The 20,004-nt window shown below is 41.6% G+C and overlaps 2 protein-coding genes across 7 annotated transcripts in view; both read right to left on the bottom strand.

Moving 5' to 3' along the window:
- Nucleotides 1-20,004, bottom strand: part of plxna4 (plexin A4) — a 452,991-nt gene that overhangs the window by 343,831 nt on the left and 89,156 nt on the right. The gene's annotated exons all lie outside the window — the stretch shown is intronic.
- chchd3a (coiled-coil-helix-coiled-coil-helix domain containing 3a) overlaps nucleotides 1-20,004 on the bottom strand; it is an 89,363-nt gene that overhangs the window by 21,820 nt on the left and 47,539 nt on the right. For 4 of the 6 annotated variants that reach the window (XM_074625013.1, XM_074625015.1, XM_074625016.1 and 1 more), the window contains one exon: nucleotides 11,314-11,397. In XM_074625013.1, coding sequence (XP_074481114.1) covers nucleotides 11,314-11,397 — 84 coding nt within the window. Of the gene's footprint in view, nucleotides 1-11,313; nucleotides 11,398-12,735; nucleotides 12,751-20,004 lie in introns of all 6 variants that reach the window. The other 2 variants (XM_074625012.1, XM_074625014.1) reach the window with 1 other exon arrangement.

Here is a 20,004-nt window from a genome sequence, read left to right as displayed (position 1 = left end):
TACATTTCTGTGCGTTTATATAAGATATAATATAATAACTGTAACGTCCCAATTTCCCCCCGGGATCAACAAAGTATTTCTGATTCTAATTCTGATATAAGAAGTGGATGTAGTCATCGTGACGTCACCCATTGGTTTGTCAGGACTGTCATTTTGAAGCCTTGAGTTCATCATTTTGGCCGTCGCCATCTTTGTTTTTGCAACCAGAAGTGACATTTTAAGTTATAACTAACTTTCCTGAACTGAAAACACACTGTGAAAGGGTTAAAGTTCTAAGACAAAGACCACTAGATCAGACTGGACAACGCCATGGTAGCGACCTGTCAATCACAAGGTAGCCACGCCCTAAAGCATCCCCTGTTTTATGGTCTATTTGACACCAAATGGGACCATAATTTACTAAATGAACATCATGCTGTATTGAAGAAGACTTGAAACTAGCAATTGAGACCATAAACTCATGTTTACAATGTTTACTGAGGTAATAAATCAAGTGAGAAGTAGGCTCATTTTCTCATAGACTTCTATACAATCTGACATCTCTTTGCAACCAGAGGAGTCGCCCCCTGCTGGCTATTAGAAAGAATGCAAGTTTAAGGCACTTCTGCATTGGCTTCACTTTTCAGACCCCGTAGGTTGCCGCCTGTCTGTAATGTATACTGTATAGGTTGTAAGCGGGGAGTATATGCTTGGCGGTATGAAGTCTACGGTGAAAAATATTGGCATGTTTGCCTCTCTGTGTGAGTGTGTGTATTATGGGTGTGTTTATGTGTGCGTTTGTGCTTGTCCCCTCACAAACGGCCGCTGTAATAACAGGCAGCAATCCTGTAAGGTCAGAGGGTCGCCAGTCAACAACGTACGGACCAGCAGTCACAATCCCCCGGTGACCCATAGCAAATGAACCCGTAGCAAGACCCCTCAACCTGAATTACCTCCTCAAACACGGCCATATAACACAGCTCCAACACCATTTATACCCCTCCAGGAAGATCTGTTTTGTCAGCCCACAGTGGCTGTTATGCACATTTATGATCAAATAGTGAGAGGTTGTAAAGTGTGATGGATGGTTTGATTGAGAGTAGTATGAGGTTTGATCCAATGGGCAAAACAGGCACCAATGCCTTCCTGTGAAGCACTTTAGTTCATACAAGCATAAAAGTAATTTTCTTCACACATCAGACAGTTCAGAGGTTTTGTGCCATTTCCTGTCGGGTTAATGAGCTACACACAATCGGTACGGTATGATGTTGTGCTGGGTTAAAGATGTCTCGGATTGTAATTAGCCAAAATCATAAACAGACAGGCAAAAAGACAAGAAAAAGGCTTGTGATTTAGTGCAGAGAAAGTTGGTTCTGGAGAAGTTTTAACCAAGACCGTTTCAGGGTTAACAATGGAAACTTAATTAAAGCTTAGTTCTATCCTATTTATACGTTGTTAAAAGAAAAAAACAATTATCCTTAAGCCGCAGATGCCTGACAACAACCTAAGGCTTTGAATTTGTCATGCAAAAAGGCACACGGAGCCAGTGACCAGCTAACCCATCGACATTACATTCACTGGAAACCACGCACTTCAAAATCGTCTCGCATAAATTACAGATCCACTAGAAATGTGACAAATGTGAGCGTCTTGGTCCCATCTGTCCTGACTTAACCCATCTAGCAGGGAAGACATTCATCATAGTTCAGAGGAGATCAATAGGAATGAACTGCGCTGCTGAAAAGATCAATAGTCGTGTGTTGCAGAGCTAAAAGAAGATGGGACATGACAACGCTGACAAAAGGTCTGATACTCGAGTCCTCTTCATTTGGATGGACACTGAGGGTTTTGCAATGGATTCGGAGTCCTTCACTTGTTCACATTTTGTAAAGACATAATTTAAAACAAATGATATATTTGACATCAGTATGCAGCCTGCTCTCCATTACACAAAAATATGTTTTTTAGATATGTAGATAGAATCTATTCATAGATAGTATGTGTATTGAACTGAAACAGGATGCTTTATTTACATACATTCAGACCCTTTGCTATGACACATTACATTTATTAGATATATTTTATTTCCTTCTGATGACTCTCGAAATGTCTCAAGTCCACATGTCAAATTTATTGATTGGAAATGATTTATGTAGGGTCCCATGAGTAAAAATGAAGTCATGAACTCCAAAAAACCCTCCTTACATGTCCAAATATTAAAAAAAGATCCTGCATGAAGTGTATAAAACAACAATAATGTGGGTGCGAATACTCTACCGACCCGCTGCAGTTGTCCCTCAGGCAGACATTAGTCTGTATGTAAAACACAATAAAGAAGTATGCCCAAAGTTTAAGAGTTAACTTGTAAGCTCCTGTTGTATCTGTGCCCTCTTGGCCCTTGAATCAAGTGGTTCTCGGTGTAGACAAAGAAACTGTCAAGAGCTGAGGAAAAAGGATTTAAAAGAGAAGCTTATTTGCAGATAAAAAGACTAAAAAGAGATTTTTGGGGCTGCTAAAGAGGCACGAATAAGACTTCTCCTGGGTGCCGAGATTGAGCCATTGGAAGAGAAAAGGGAGAGTCGGAAAGAGCCGGATTTGGGTCTCTTGTCTAGAATACTAAGTATACGGTAATAATACCTGCCTAAATGGCGGAGCTGGCACTAATCAGCGCACTAATCCACCTGGAAGGACAAAAGGCCATGTGTGACAATGATTGCAGGACCACTTACAATACACCTACACGCATACAAAAACAATGCATGTGCGTTCACGCTGACACCTACTCGCACCAGGTACTAACACACACAGCATGGGCGGCATGCTGCCAAAAGCATCTACACATATCCCGGTGGCTAGATATAAACAATGACGTGCACACACACACTTAAAAAAAAAAAGCCCTTACTCACCACCAGAGAGGGCAGAGAAGAGTGTAATTTGTGTGATTACTGAGTGGTGTCAAATTGTGATTTCCAGCTGTTGCCCCAACGGATTTAGAGAGTAGCCCTGACCTTTTGTTAGCCCAGAAAGGAGAGAGTACGCTCAGTTTGGTTGAAAACATTCCTCCCTGAACCGAAATAAAACCTTTTTAGAGACTGCAGCAAAAACACAACCTTGTTTTAAGTCTCACAGAGAGATGTTTTTTTGATTACCGTTAAGCAATTCTTCGTCAATGGGTGAAAAGGATTGTGTAGCTACCTTGAACAAGAACCTCATTCTGCGCAATCTACCTCTAAAACAGTGCTTCTGCTGTTTATTTTCATCCTATTTACTCCATTTGCTTTCCACTGGGTTCTTTAGCTCATCTGGAGCCAAGCAAAATGCTGGTGGGGGGTGTCACAGACAAATTAAGTCATTACTGCTAATGCACTGCAGCGATATGGAGAAGATAGACGCTGCACCCCAACACAGGCTCCAGCTCAATTTAGAGGAAAAAAGCCTCGAATTTTTAATGAATAAAACAAATAACTCCCTGTACTGATGGCTTCTTTCTCTTATCTGCTGCCGAGCAGGAGGGCCGAAATGGGGAGAAACCCCACGGTGGCCGACATTACTGTTCTGCAGAGCAAGAGGAAAAGAGACTTCTGCTGTGTGACTCAGTGCAACTTGCTCACGAGGAGAGCAAAAGAGGGCTGGTAAACTGTTATTGTGCCGATCCTTCATACACATTTTGAGTCAAAGGTAACTAAAAATCTGCCCACCATCACCTCTAACCATGTGTTCAGGCAAGGCGGATTTTAGAGGTGGCGATTGCATACAAAGTCAATGGAAAGACGTGATCAGATGCAACACTCGAGGCACACAGACACCCCAACACACAAGGTCAGTCCATTGCTAGTTAGCGTACAGCTAACGCCCCCATTTCCAGTCTTTGTGCTAAGCTAAGCAAGAAAGCATATAAGCACATTTCCCAAAATGTCAAACTACTCCTGAATGTTAATGTATTCCCATGTTTTGGTGTCTAAGTGACTAATATGGACAACAATTTCTGAAATTGGTCCAGTTTTGAGGGAGAGCACTGCAGACGGCAGCCGCTCACAGGCTGCATTTTAATCGTATTGGGGCAAGCTGGCACCGTCATTTACGTCCACTAGAAGTGCTTGTTCTTGCCATGACAGGCTCTGATTGTTATTTTAAGTTTCTGACAACATTATGGAAACAGTCTCGTTCAAGGAGAAGTCTCGTTCTGAAATCTGGCGAGGTGACGTGTTGTGGGACAACGGTGGAATAGTGGAATAAATCCATGGTAGAGCCGGTCAGAGTATGTTGTGTTGGGAGTACAGAAAGCGTAGCTTAGTGTTATCTAAAAGACTTTTAATGTAATGGCTGAATATTTAGATGATTTCAACAATGTGGATGAGGTCTTTGAATTTGATGGCCGCCCGTATTTATTTGAGTCAGAGTATACGAAGATTCATATTTCAGAACGAGACTTCTCCTGAGTGGGACTCGGATACAATAACAAACAGACCGAATCAAGCCAAAGGTTAGAAAAAAAGTTTAATTTCTCTGTAGGGTCCTTTCCATAATGTTGTCAGACACTTCTTATAACAATCTGAGCCTGTCAGTGGCAAATACAAGCATTTTTAGTGGACGTAATTGATGCTGCTCACTTGCCCTCCCAGCTCCTTTCGCGGTTGCTGGTTACAGCGTTATCCCTAAATACTCGACCAACTTCAAAAGTTGCTGTCCCCATAAGCCACTTAGACACAAACACATGGGAAAATAGGGTCCAGGTTGAAAAATACCGAAGTTACCCTCTAAGTTTATATAAGCAATTTAAAGTTTTTAGTTCTTTACACCACTTTTCTTGCAAACCACTAGACGTAGCTACTTTTATGGCGTGAAATGTGTTCCACCCTCATTTTCATATGTGAGGAGGACAGACAAATAGAAACATTTTTCAATATGTATGGCCTAGAATCTTACCATTAGTTGAATCAACATCTCTGTTACAGGGTTTTAACAAAAAAAACTGAGCCCTCACATTTCAAAAGTTGTATCTCAGTATTAATATTTTGGCCTGTGGAGCGTTACTGCTGCAGGATTTTTTTTTTTTTTTTTTTAACATAAACGAATGTGCCGCTGTGTTGTTGTGAAATCACCATTCCTTGAAAAGACTTCCCGTTAAATCCCTGTGAATCCCATCATGCGGCTATAACAGCAAACAGTCTCAGACACAATAATTCAACACTGCAGCACTCTGTCATGTCTTCACTCCGGATTACTGTGTCTCCAGTTATACAACCAGCAGAGCCGGAGAGACTACATTGATCGCTTCATGGGGAAAGACACTGCTACAATACAGCAACAAGACAAGCAAGACACTGTTGTAATTTATGGAATTGTTTCAATTTTGAACACACGACAAGCAAAATATTCTTAAAATTTGAGCTCCAGTCTCAAGAGAGAGAGACAGAGTGCGAGGAGGAGGGATAGAGAAATGACACACCGAGGGAGAGATGAAGATACCAAGTCAGAGACACAGACAGAGATAGAGAGATAGAAGCTATTACTGTTTTTTTAATACTCTTTCCTCTGTATTTCTTCCTTTCACAGCGCTGTGGAACTTTGCTATGAGATGGCAATTGCTGCAGTGATTGTCCTCCATGGGAGAGCAGAAAAATCCAATTTCATCGATATACAAGGCGAAAAGAAAGATAGAAAAAAGAGGAGAAAAATCCTTTCTGAAAAAAAAACATGAAATTGAGGCATGGAGGGGAAAAAAAAAACACCACTCAAAAAAAAAAAGAAATCTGGAAAAGGAGAGATATAGAGAGACAGATGTGGCGAGGAGGGAGGGCTGGAAAGAGGAAAAAAAACAACAAGGAAAAAAAAACACATGGGCAAGTTGATTGTTAAATATGAGATTGTTTTACAGCAGGGCAGGTATTGAGTGAAAATGTAATAAATATATAGATATTGTTTTCAGGGGCTATTTGGTAGCTGTGGCCCCAATGAGCGGCAGCAGCAGAGGCAGCAGGCTGAGCTGCCTGGGAGCCTGGTGATGGCCTGTCACTGGAAGCCCCTCTGATGAATGGCCATGTTGGATTGGAACAGACGTGTAATATATATCAGACTTATATTCTCTCTCTCTCTCTCTTTTGGTGGCTCTTTGTGCAGCAAGATGCTGGGGGAATCCTGAGGTAAAGGGAGGGGAGGGTGTAGAACGCGATGGTAGATAATATTAAGCTACTCCAAGTGAAATCACTACAGCCGTGTTCAACCGCCCACCAGCACTTGAAACTGGTCAACGATGTCAAGCGCTTCATTCCGGGCCACAAATTATATATAAGTTCAAGTGTTTACTTTATGTTCGTTCGTAAGAGTTTACTATGCGGGCATACAGTACCTTGTTTCAACTCCTCTCCACTTTTGTTGGGTGCTACAGAGCACCGTGCGAGATAGTTTCTTTTCACACTCATGAATATTTAAATCAGCCATAATCCGCGGACGGCTGCAACAAGTGACGTAGTACAACAAGCAACGTGCAGAGAAGGTGAAGTAGTAGGATATTGAGCGACCGTTCATGAAAGTTACATAGTATAATAACGAGTATAACAAGCAAGAAAGTCCACTACGGGCGGGCCGGAGGTGTGGTGCATGCTTTTAAAACTGTTTAAAACTGTGACAGTAAACCAGGGAGAAAATAGGTTTCCCTTGAAATGTAACTGAGAATGCACTTTAGTTGTATGAGAACGTCATTTTGTAGGAAACAGGGTTGCCCAAAGATATTGAATTTACGTTGATTTAAACAGACAAAAGTAACAAATTCTCAATTTTTAGCAGCTGGAACCAGAGAAAATGTTTTTCTTGTCTAAGGGCTTTTTTCACACTTTAAAATACGGACCACGGTTTGTGCTTTTGTTAAATTGTATACATTTGCTGCGTCTCCCGATACTTCAGTCCTCTCGTATCCTCTCTCTCTCATCCTTTCAGAAAATAATTGAAAAGTGTAAAAAATGTTGGTTTTTTTTCCCAACTGACTCTTTTCAAAGCTCGTCAGATCAAATGTCAATTAAACATTTGACACATCTCCATGTGTTACCATGGATCATTTTGTTTTGCTGTGTTGTTTTTCCTTTTTCTAGTTCTGATGATAGCCTCCCCAGTTAAAGCTACTGTATATGTTCATGATTGCTTTTCTTTTGTTTAGCTGTATGTCTGTATCTTCCTGTAAATGTGCTCTCTCTACTGTCTATATATATACTGTATATGTATTGAGCTCCTTCATTAACCAAGCGGGAGTTTCAGTGAGTACACAGAAAACAGACCACGCCAAAAATGGTGCCGTTGTTTGGTATGCTGCCGCTCTTACGTTGGATGAAGAGAACAGGGAGCGAGGCCAAAATGGGGCACGGCGGCCAGAACATGAAAAAGGAGCGTTATTAACACAGTCCAAACAAACTGCACCCCCTAGGGAGTCCCAAGCCGCTCGCTGCACAGTAAGACAACATGCAATATGCCCACCATTGATCCTCAGTTACACACAAGATCACACACCAGCACACAATATAAGCACACATCAAAACACACAAATCCTGATGGAATTCGCAAATAAAAAAATAAATAAAAGTGAGCGTTTGTGTGCAAATTTTGAGGACAATGCGCTTTGAAAATATAATTCATTTGTCATTTAATTCCTGTGCATGAATCAATAAATAAAACAGTGTGCACATTGTTCATTTTCAGACCTTTCCTGTCTAACATTCCCTCTTTCTCACACTATTTTGTTCACCATTCAGTAGGTTGTAGTGCTCTTTTAACCTTTTCTTTTACTCTCGTTCTTTATCATTCAGTGACATTTTATCTTTTTTACCACTCGTCCGTCTCTTTCTTTTACTTTGGTCTTTTTTTTTGTTCTTATCCTCCATTCACTCACAAATGTCACTTTATCATAATTCCTTGTGATACCTCTTCAGGTAGAATCTCTTTAATTCCAATTTGTCTCCAGCTGTCCTTTCTCTTTTTCTATCGTGTGTTGAATCTTTAGTTTCTCTTTTTTTTCTCCTCTAGTTTCTGTCTTCAATACAGTATCTCTTTCCCCTCTCTCAATCTTCTGTCTCTCTATGAGGTGTGAAGGTGATTTGTTGACACTTTGATCTAAGGAATATTGACCAGTGGCCAGCGTGACTGATGGATGGTCAGTGCCTGAAGTCGATAATGCCTGTGTTAGTTGGGACTCATCGCTTCTACCATCAGCACTCGCATTTGCTTCTATATAGGGCGACGCAGCGGAGCTACACTGTCCAAAGATGTAATAATGCAACATGAGATGAAAGAGAGAAGCTCAGCTATACGGCGGATCTGTGAGGTTCAAGTGCAACAAGAAAGCATGCCTACATCTTATATCATTTTATAATGTTTTGCCGAGCCATCAACCTGCAGATGAAAGTCAGTTCAAAAGGGTATTGCTGTTTTCTTTTGCAAATGATCCATCACTTAATTCACACCTTGCCTTGACGTCAGCAAATGGTGTTCTCTCCTCTCCACTACCCAACCAGAATTGTACAGACCGATGCACTTCCAATTACTGACACAAGTCCACTACCACTCGATACCCACTGGCTTGGCTTAAGAATTCATCCTCAGTGAAGTGAAGGAAAATTTGCTTTATTGACCCAAAGGGAGAACTGTCTTGTGCTTAATGGAAACCAACAAATCCACACTGAAAAAATATTAAACAAGCGTGATGACTGCAACAGTGAATTATTAGAACTGTGCTGCTTGTTCAATCAGCCGAGGAATCATTAAGAAATGGCAAAAAATAAAAGTATATTTAAACCAATTTCTGTAATAATGATGTGAGCACATGCACGGGTAAGCATGCACAACATAAAACTAGGGATGTCACACTACCAGAAATTTAGTAGTCGATACCAATGTCAGTGAAATTTCACAATCCTCAATACCACGGTAAAAAACATAAAAAACAAAAGTTAAACAGGTCATAATTCTCTCTCTATTATCTATTTTATATTGCTGTGAAAATATCTCCTTCAAACAACGGTAATTATTCATGTTTCTCGCCAAAAACTAAATTTTACGACATTACATTTGAACAAATCATAATCAGGTTGGAATTTACCTTCACCCGACTTCGCTCATTTTTACTGAACAGAGCTTGAACTCATCATAATGGCACTAAATGGGATTTATAGACTGGTTGAATTGGGACTTGTATCAATGGCAAAATGTTGGCATCGACTTGGTACCCACGCATCGGTTCTCGTGACATCCCTACATAAGACACCATTGTTTCACCAAGAAATCCCATTTGAACCATTTGGATGAAGACGAAAATCATTTGACATTGAGGTCCTTTTTGAGGACAATGTCTCCCCTGAGTGTGTGCTATTTTGCCATCTTTGTATTCGTATGAACTTCTAAGAACAAGAATATGTGAGCGCCTCCCTCTTCTTCAGTGAATATTTGACTTCACAACGGTGTGAAATTTCCATTTTGAGCCCACAATAGAGAGCATTTGACTTTTTGCACCTTCCAACAGGGACAAAACTCCTTCCCAGTATGAAGGCGTCATTTTAAGCACATTAAACGTGGCATTGTATCCTTCCTAAGATGCACTTATGATTTGAGAGCAGCATGAGTGCGTCCTTTTTTTAACGCACTTTAACGGGGCATTTGACCCTGGTTTTATGCCTTGCAGGCATCTCTCTCTGGGACCAGCATGGAGCTGCCATTTGAAGCGGGCTAAGCACGGCAGCTGACCTCTGTCCCCCTCCATAGGACGCTGGTTTGACAAGGACCATCAGGGTATCGTCATTTTCAGGGACAGGAGGACACACACAGGGATGAATGAGATGTAACCTTTTATCCTTCAGGCGGAGGGAAGAGAGGTGGAAATTAAAAGAAAAAAAGAGCGATAGAGAGACAACTGGAGAGAGGCAGAGAGCGAGAAAGAGAGAGAGAGCGATGAACACCATACTGGGGAAAGCATGCGGAGTTTAAGTTGAGGGATGATAAGAAAAACAGTGGGGCAGAGCGATGAAGAAAAAGCATAAATGTGACTGTACTTTGGCTGAGCCCAGTGGTGACCGAGCCCACTGTGTATGCCGGCTGAATTGTGTGCATTAATCTGTGCGCGCTTGTTTATGTGTGTTTCTGTGTGTTTCTGTGTGCACCGCTGTGATTCGATGAAGTGGATTATACACTAATAGAGGTATGTTAGGAAAACTTTTCCCCCAGGCAAAAAGTAGAGCAGCAGTGCATGATGTACGCTCTTGAAAATAGCAATGGCTTGGTGACTGTATAATGCAGCATTTAGTTTTTACTTTGTTTTCTGTTGTGAAATGGAAAGTTATCTTTCGCTTCACCTTTGGAAACTGTTTCCCTCCACCTTGGGATATTCTCGTTAGTTGTGCTTTGGTTTGGCCCCCCTCAGCGGGACTCAGAGAAAAAGCTGCAACTACAAGTTTGTCTGCTACTTCAGCACCACGGACAGCGTCATGGATTTATCAATACACAGCACAGTGGGCACAGACGCTTCTGAAACGTGCTATGGCGTGTCTGGTGGAATCACAAGTGTTGTCTAGAGTGGCCACGATCAGCTCCGGCGACCACGTCGCAGCCGTACCCAGGGGAGGCTATTGATATTTAAGAGCCATGGTCGGGAACATAGATTCTAACTTCAGTACACAAACTTCAGTCAGAGAAAGGATCAAAGAGTCAGGCAGACTAGACTAACATAGTCAACCAAACAACCCCTCTGCCCTCTGCACTCTCTCTGCTACTAGGGGTCAGGGATGGAGAGGGGTTGATGGCAGGTTAAGAAGAAGGGATGCATTTTGGTCATTTTGCTAACAAGGTCGATGGGGGGGACATCTAAAATTGTGTTGGTGTCTGCATTCCCGATGTCATTTTGGGTGCATACTTGTATTTTGGGTTTCTACAAGAACATGCTTACATTACATATATTATTACATACTTTAAAGCTGCAGTGAGTAGAAATGGAGAAAATATGATTAAAAAAAAGTCACTATATCCTGACGGTAGGATAGATACATCATCTCCCTGTAATAGGGGACACATTTCTGATTAACTACTTGAGAAATCTGAGGGAAAAAAAATTGTTTTAAAAAAAATCCATTCAGTGATTCTCCAACTATGGCTGATAATTGAGCTCAGTGAAGGGTTATAAAAGCTACACCATGACTAACTAAACCATTATCATAAGATGATTCAGATATCATCACTTTATTTTCTGTAGTAACTGGTAGAGCCTAAGTTTTCTGAGTTGGGTTATACATTAATATAACTTATGTCCATATAAAGGCATTTTTTTCAGGTTGGTGTATGGTGCAAACTGTTTCTTACCCTCTCCTCCAGCCGGGCCACCTGCTCTCTGTAGAAAGCATCCTGCTTGTTTAGGTCTGCTTCTCTGGCACCCAGCTGCTTGGCCTAAACACACACACACACACACACACACACATTCATGTGTACAACATGCAGCAGACACACAAGCACACACACAGAAGAGAAGAAAAACCATCACTTATGTGCTCAGTGGAGCTTTGCCAATTTTATCTAACCAATCACAAAATGCACACATACATGTGCACGAGAGAGGCCAATAATGACGACTCAGACAAGTATGTATAAAGAGACACATTATAGCACAACACGGACACAGGCCTTCTGTTTATAGGCACATATAGATCTTTATAATATAATGTTTGATGATGTGTGCAGCATGTGCATACACCCAGAGAGGTATAGACGAGCTTTGCATGTATGTGCACATGTTCCTTTGACATGTAGAAAATACACCTGTGTGTCCATGTGTGTGAGACTGATGATGCCTTGGCATGTATTGTATGTGCTTCTTTGTCCTCTTGTGTTCAATCTTCAGCCAAAACCGCTATCAGACCAAGAGGATAACATCAGTTCTCAATGCGAACGAGCACCATGGTCTGGCGTTTATATATATCTACCCGGCACTACCAATCTCCAATGTCCTCCCCTCTACTGTGGCCTTCACTAAACGTACGGCTGACTCTCTGGGTGATATACAGGACAGATAAGACCTGGATGTATCAGCTTCCAGAGAGGAAAAAGCAGACCTTCACATTGGGATAGAGGGACAGTGACTCAAATTTAAATGGAAATTAAAATTGTACTAATTGTGATCAAGTTGAACTTTCTTTACAGACATATTTCTAACTGTAGAGGTACCTCTGGTACCTGGCCCCTTTGGATGCATGGCACCCCTAGCATTCGCCTATGCCGCCTATGCCTGTGTCAGAGTCTATGGGTATATTGAGGACCATGGATGATAACAATGATAAAATGGGATTTATAGGCTGGTGGAATTGGGACTTATATCAAGCAAACTAGGATTTAATTAGAGGAAAAACATATGGCGTATTCTAAAAAAGAGTGTATAAAAAGTAGATAAAAAGAAGAGGTGGAGAACCTTTAAACAAGATATAGAGCTGTGTTATTCATAGTCACGGCGAACTTTGGGACCCAACCAAAAGCTTTTTTCGCTCCCCTTTTGCAAATAAGATCAGAAAAATAATCGTCGTCTCATCTATAATTCTACAAAGCATCTGGAGTAAGAAAGCCGTAAAAAAGGGATCATCAAAATATGGAGCAGCTGAAATATCTGGTGGAAAGAAAAATGTAACATGTCAAAGACGCTGGAAGGGAGAAAAAAAAAAGAAGAAATCTATCATGCAGAAACAGTGAGAGAGAACTGGAGAGTCTGGGAGAGAAGGTAAAGACCTCAAGACTTACCTTCCGTCCAATCTCCTGAATAAGGGAAGCATTGGAAGGAAACAAGAGAGAGGAGAGGAGAGAGTGTAAAGAGGCACTGATTCATCCATGAACTTCTTCAAAGTGACATTTGGAAAGGTTTAGTATTCAGAGGCTAGGGGTGACTGGCTGCCACGCTGTTCTGCTTGAATACTCACACTTCATCCTCTCTATCTCTTCTTACACTGGCATATGCACACACACCAGTGCATACACAAATACATGTATGGTATATGACCATTAGCTATGTTTGTATGCACACATGCACAGTTCAGGCTGTTCTTATACACCGTTTGTACGAAAAGTAATGCACTGTAATCCTTAATACTATACTAATACTAATACTTCTGTACTTAAATTACGCCACTTCCGTGATCTTTTCCTAAACCTAACTAAGTAGTTTTGTTGCCTAAACCTAATCAAGTTGATCATTTCCTAAACCTAACTAAGTAGTTTGGTTGCCTAAACCTAATAAAGTCGATAATTTCCTAAACCTAACTAAGTAGTTTGGTTGTCTTAACCTAATCAAGTCGATCATTTCCTAAACCTAACTAAGTACTTTTGTTGCCTAAATGTAACCAAGTGGATCTTTTCATAAACCTAATTCAGTAGTTTTGTGCCTAAACCTAACTAAGTAGATTTGTTGTCTAAACCTAATCAAGTCAATCTTTTCTTAAACCTCACCAAGTTGTTTCCTGTGAAGACGGATGTTTATTTTGAAAAGACTGTATGCATGTAACCAGCGAAAATTGACACGTGTTGCTGGACATTCATAGGAAAATGCATGAAAAATGAGGAATAACTTTTCGTAAGACAAGATACGAACAGTTGTATGAGGATACATTGCACAGTTAGATTAAAACTCAAAGACACGCCACCATATGGCAGAGGACTGTCCTATGCAAAGCAGCCACGCTGAAAAAGCGTTTGAAGCCTTCGCTTTAAGCACTATGGGATGCTGAAGGAGACATAGAGAGTATGAAGAAAATAGAATGTAAGGAGAAAAAAAAAAAAATTGCATTACCCCATCCAATCTCTACTACACTGATAACCATCTGTGTTTGGCGACTGCAGGCGGAGCCGCGTGCTCCATGCATTGTGATGAGGAGTGGTGAGGAGTGTCACCGAGGGGGCTGCGCTCGCATGAGACGAGTGGGGGGGGGGAGTTTCAAAGTCAAGGGGATGCTCCAAGCTTACCCGCTAAAACACAAACACCTGCACATACACACACACCCGGTGACATTATGTCATCTCCAGACCCAGATATAGAGGGGAAAAAACACTCCACTGCACCACTTTATCACATTCCTGACAACACTCAGTAAAGCAACACCATGACCAAGTCGCCGCTGTCCTCAGCACAACCTAACATTAACCAGCCGCACAGTTGAGGTCAGGCAATTGTGTCTCCTTACATGTCTCAAGTGCTATTGTGTGGCCAGTGTGATACAAAAAGCTAAAGCTGCCTGACCTTGATGGAATCAAGCTGAACTTAAATGATAGTTTGGGGTGAATGTACCCTGAAGTGCACCCTTAAAAGTATGCTGGAAGTACACTAGAAGCAGCACCATCATGACCTTAAAATGTGCCATCGATTCCAAGCGTGCAATCAGGGCTTCTGGGATAGATTGGCAAAGTTTTTGAGAAACTGTTGGGACGAGGTGCCAAAAAACTGTCTCCCGTCAACAGCTCAATTTGAGAGGAAGAGGAGAGGGATGATGGGAAACACAGAGGAGAGGACTAGCAGGGGGGTTGTGTACTGTCACAAGTGTGTCCAAGCTCAATGTTACGCTGATAGTTGGCGACTTTAGCAGAGAGAGAGAGAGAGACAAAAGATGCACACAGACACAAACAACGGCTCAGACACTGATCTGAAACGCACACACACACACACACACACACACACACACATACCAGCCGGAGCAGCTGTACCCACAGAGAACGGGTGGGGAGATAAATGTGTGCTGAAGGCGAGACTAAAGGGGTCATTAAAAGAGGAGAGGTTGTGACAGAAATGTGTGCCCAGGGATTTTCTTTTTTTTAGCTCACTTTTGTGCGGGTCTATGCGTGAGTCCGTGCATACATGCAAGCCGTGCATGTGTTCAATTTCCATGCGAGCAGGTTGACGACACACACAGGCCCAGACACACACACACACTGTGTCAGGATTACTTCCGACTGATTAACCCCATTCAGCAGACTTTAAAGATAATCTAATCATACTAAAGGCCAAACAATGGGACAGACTTCACCACTGCCCGTGCACCTTTTGTTCCCCTAATGAAGAGGCGGTCACGGGTGGAGGAGGAGGAGGAGAGCCGGGGTAAGTGTTGGGGGTGGAGGAGGAGGAGGAGGAGGAGGAAGAGAACGGCAGAATTAGACAAGAAAATGGAGAAAAACTTGAGTGGAAAGAACAGAGAGAGATAAGAGACAAAGAGGACAATAAAAGGTGATTTATCATTGGAGGTGTCAAGAATTGAGAGCTGGCTGTTAGACGGGGACACGGAGCCCGGGCCAAGTGCATCTCCTTAACTTTAGATAGAAGTTAAAGAGAGAAAACGATCGCAAAGTACAGACAGGAAGATAAAAGTGGAAGATAAAGGGGACACCTGAAGCTCTTACATCTTTCCAGCTTTGAAATCCAGACTTTTCTTTCAAATTTCTCTCTTAATTTCCTGTTAAGAGAAGTCAACTCCAGATGCACCAAACATTCTTAGCCCTCCAAATCTGCTCTTACCCAGGTGTGCTGAATGATGAATCCCTACTTGATCATAAATTGGAGGCCTGTGATTGTTTAGTATTCGCATAGGTAATGCCCCCTAAACACTATATAAGGGCAGGTGTTGTGCCGTGTGTAAATACTTTGGTACATGCCCAAGAGTTGGAGAGATACCACCAAAAGATGCTGTAAGAAGAAGAACGTCAGCAGATAGATAGTGCTTTTCCAGAGCGTCAGTACTGGCGTTACAGACAAATTGAAAAGCATCAAAGAGCAGTATGTAAGCCATGCAATATCATCCAAAGGTTTTTTACAGTCTTAATTGGGATCAATGGACCAACAGTATTTTTTTAGCCCACAAATGTATTAATCCAATCAGTATAATTATTTTAAAACATATAATAATCTAAAAAAAAAGTATGTTTTTTTTATGTTCCTCAAATTTAAAACTGTGTCCTTGCGTTGGACAAACAATTTGAAGACTCTGAAAACAAGATGTTGTTTTTTTCTTATCTTGTTATGAGTGCTCTTGACCACTCATACAATTTCCTCTTACCTAAGAGAACAGCAAAAATAACAAAACATTGGTGAATCCAAGAAATCAATAGGTACTAACAAAATAAGAACAAATTGCGGATACGAACAAAATAGAAAATGTGTTCATATATCACTTCCTGCGGGAGGTTTTTTATTTTTTTAGTGGAAGTCAGAAATAACTGTCAATCATTCTCATGATGAAGACATGAGTTTTGCTGATTTTATGAGCAAAAACTTTCAAAACTTTGCAAAGTTCAGAGGATGATGTAATTAATTTTGTCTAATTTACTAATTCTAATTCAGTTTTACTCCGTCTAATTTTCCTGTGCAGCAACCCCTGACATGGAGATTAAAAAAATAGCCCAGAAAAATACTTAAAACAATACCCGACAGTAGAGTCCATATACGCTGCTGTTAGTAGCCCAGAAAACCACATTAACATCAACAGCAAACTTATACACCCCCCCACCCCCTTCCTGTATCCATCTCCCTCTGGTCTCTTGTTAAGTACAGTAGCGTAATGTCTGAGGGTGACAGGCAGTTGAGAGTGAGACCGCGGTGGTCAGATTAAACGGATCGTTTAGGCGAGGTGAACGCCTCTGTGAATATCAATTAGCGAGCCGCTGAATAATTAAGGACAGCCATGTTTTTTAATTAGCCGACTGCCGCAGTTTGAGCAGGGAGCGAGGGCGGAGGAGGAGAAGAGGAAGAGGAGGAGGAGGAGGAGGAGTAGGAGGACAGGAGAGGAGGATGGAAGAGGGATGAAAACAGGTGGATTTTGCTGCGTCAGGCTTCCCCACCCACCTCCTGTTCTCTCACTGATTTGCTCGCACACACTCCATTTTCTTTTACACCTTCTTTTTTTGTTTTAAGTGCTCGCTCTTTTTCTTTTAAAGTGTTCCAAGGCAGGGAAATAAAAATAACTCCTGCCTGCAGCGCTCAGCAGGCTTAGGGCAACTGCATGTGTGAGTATGTACTTCTACTGTGTGTGGCTACATATGGGACTCCCTGTTAGAAAAAAAAAGCATGTATAGGGAACACTACAATTACTTTGCATACTTTCCTGCTCTGCTTTTTGAAGAGATACTGTACACTTTTCAAGGCAAAATGGAGAAACGAAACACAATAAAATAAACACTACAGCACATTAAAAGAGAGTGTCCTCCCAAGATGAACCACCAGTCTTTTCAGCAAGTGTCCCAAAACGACATTATGTTAACGTTCAAGTGACAAAGCCTTTTAGTAGCCGTAGGATTTATGATAGGAGAAAAGGAGGAAGTAGGGACGAGGTCGGGGTGGATGGACTGGTCACCAAAACAGTGGACTTTGTCACGGGAGACTGCTGTTTGTTTTGCATTTCCAACCGACAGTCAATGTTGATTTCTTTTAACCATGACCAGAAGAAAAATATCGATACACATGAGTATTGCGCAATATATCGCCTTGCTTACAGTATCGCAATATATCAAATTGCAACCCCTGTATCACATGATGCGTATCGTATCGCCAGATTCTTGCCAATACACAGCCATAGTGACCACATTGTTTTTGCTGTAACCATGACAGCAAAGGTCCCCAGCCTTTACTAAGTACTTATTTTAACCCAAACCAAGATCTTTTACTAACCCTAACCAGGTTGTTTTTTTGCCAAAACCTAACCAAAACATAACTATATTGTTGCCACATCATAAAACAGATTTTTTTGTAAGGCAGCCAACAGGGGCGTCGCATCAGAAAAGACTTCTATATGCCATTCTTGAGGGCAGGCATTATGTTATTTAATTTGGAGGACTTTTAATGTTCAAATTAGAAATTTGAAATTGATCCCATTTTTAGCCCTTTACACACCGGGACGAATAAACGGCACGAAAATGCGAAATAGTCGCCTGCAAATATTATGTGTCTAAGGCTTTTATTGTGAAAGGCAAGAGAGGAAGGAGTGGATCTGGTCTGCGCTGCCATTGTCAAGGTTGAAAGAAGTAATAAAGTTTGCCTACTTGGTTCGGCTGACGGAGCCTTCGTGTTGTCGTTTCATAAATATAAACGCAACTCAACCCGTTCTGCACGTGATTGGCTGATGCCTTTATTCACAGTGCAAAAGCTCAGAAAAAAACGCCCTCATTCCGAAAAACTTTTCGCCGCGTAATATTCATGTTCTGTTTGAAAGTACTCATGACAAAAACAATAGTTAAAGTTGTTAAAAATATATTGACTTGTGAATTCATCACACGAAAAAACGCTGCTTGTGTGTAACGGCCTTTATACGGTATAATATAAAACCAGCAGCCTTAAGTATTCAGCTGTCATGTTCAGTGTAAAGACTTTAACCAATGGTTCACAGCCTTTCTGGCTTGTGTCCAAGCTCATCACAAGCTTAACATGTCTATAAATTGTGAGCAGTATAAGCAAAGTAATTTTCCTTTTTTTAAATTGTTCTATTCTTGAATAACATTTTTTTTTTTAATACAAGAAAAAGTACATTACTTTATTACAGACAAATCTGAAAGAAATCATCTCGTGTGGGAGAAATATGTTTTTGATTATCTTCATCCCACCCATCATCTTGTTACATGCGCATACTGTACATTGCAACGCCCCCAGGTTGAGAACCATTGACTGAAACAAGTGGATCTTCTTACGATGAAATTCAATTTATGACACGTTTACAATACTAATTGCCGACAGCATACATTTACGCTACGCATCACGATGTTTCAAATAAAAAAAAAAAGCAATTTCTCCCTATAAGAAAAAAAAAAAAATCTGATTATGGCTATTAGCAATTCTGTACATATTAGATTTTTCATTTCACACCTCAGTGATGGAGACCTCTATATTGTAACAATGAGGTGATTCACTGCTACGCTGTGTATGCCCACTACATGCTTATAAATCATGCTAGATGAAAATGATCTTGCGAGATGCCGTGATCGATAGAGCACAAATCAAATCTCATCACATTAACTAACGGCGCCTCATCCATAACCTCGGCCCTCTTTTGTCTTTCCCCCTGCCGCCGTCAGCTCGGCCCTGATTCACCCCTGTCACGAGTAGCATCATAATCAATGCTCCCTCACGCCGGCCCGAGTGAGTGCTGCGGCGCGGTGGGTCAGAGCTGCTCGCCGGGGCCCATCTATCACGGACCTGCGCGACAGGGCCCTGTGACAAACTAATACTGAAGCAGCGGGCCTCGGGTCCTGCGTGCTCCGACAGGCAGGGATGGGGGGGTCAAAGGGCGGCGCAATGTGACCGTGCTCCGGTGTTAATTGGCACGGCGGAGGTGTAGGAGGCATGTGGGAGGTTAGAGATGGATGGAGGGACGGGAGGAGGTAGTTCATGGGGTAGAGGAGATGAAAGAGAGGGAGAGCGATGGGTCAATGTGTGGATGGAATATGGATGACAAGATAGTTGGAAGAATTGTTTGTTTTTTTGACAGTTGTAGGGGAGAGCCGTCATATCAAGGAGATAGGAGAATATTTTAAAAGAGGGGTTTGACATCTTTTACATACACACACTCAAAACTGTTTCAGACACACATCCCTTCCAGAAATCTTGGCACATCCTGTAACTGCCTTCTAAAACCGTTGCAACTCTATCTTTAAAAAGCTATCACTGGCAGATCAAATCTAAGAGATGGAGTGTAAAATGATATAACCTAACGCAGACCTTTACTGGCAGTGTTACGCATTACCCTTAGAGTCACTAATAAAACATAAGTCCCGGTAGCGGTATAGCTGTAAAAACTCCATAGGAAACCGTTCACTTTGGCTGGCAATTAGCATCATGGGGTTTTTACTGAGCTGTAATAACACTTAGGGTTCACGGCTAGCTATTAGTCTCCACGGGAGGTGGTAGGGTTATGGGCGATGCAATCGTGTCAGATATAGTGTGGTCAGTTAATGGGCTTAACCTTGACTGACAACACTAAAGGACAAACACACTGTCAGACACTTTTTCTCACGCATACTGGCAACTTTTAATTACTAACTATCCTG

Source organism: Sebastes fasciatus, chromosome 23, assembly GCF_043250625.1.
Source record: "Sebastes fasciatus isolate fSebFas1 chromosome 23, fSebFas1.pri, whole genome shotgun sequence".
Classification (NCBI taxonomy): Eukaryota; Metazoa; Chordata; class Actinopteri; order Perciformes; family Sebastidae; genus Sebastes; species Sebastes fasciatus.
The sequence above is the reverse complement of the archived record's forward strand: the minus strand, read 5'-3'. Positions and strand labels throughout refer to the sequence as shown.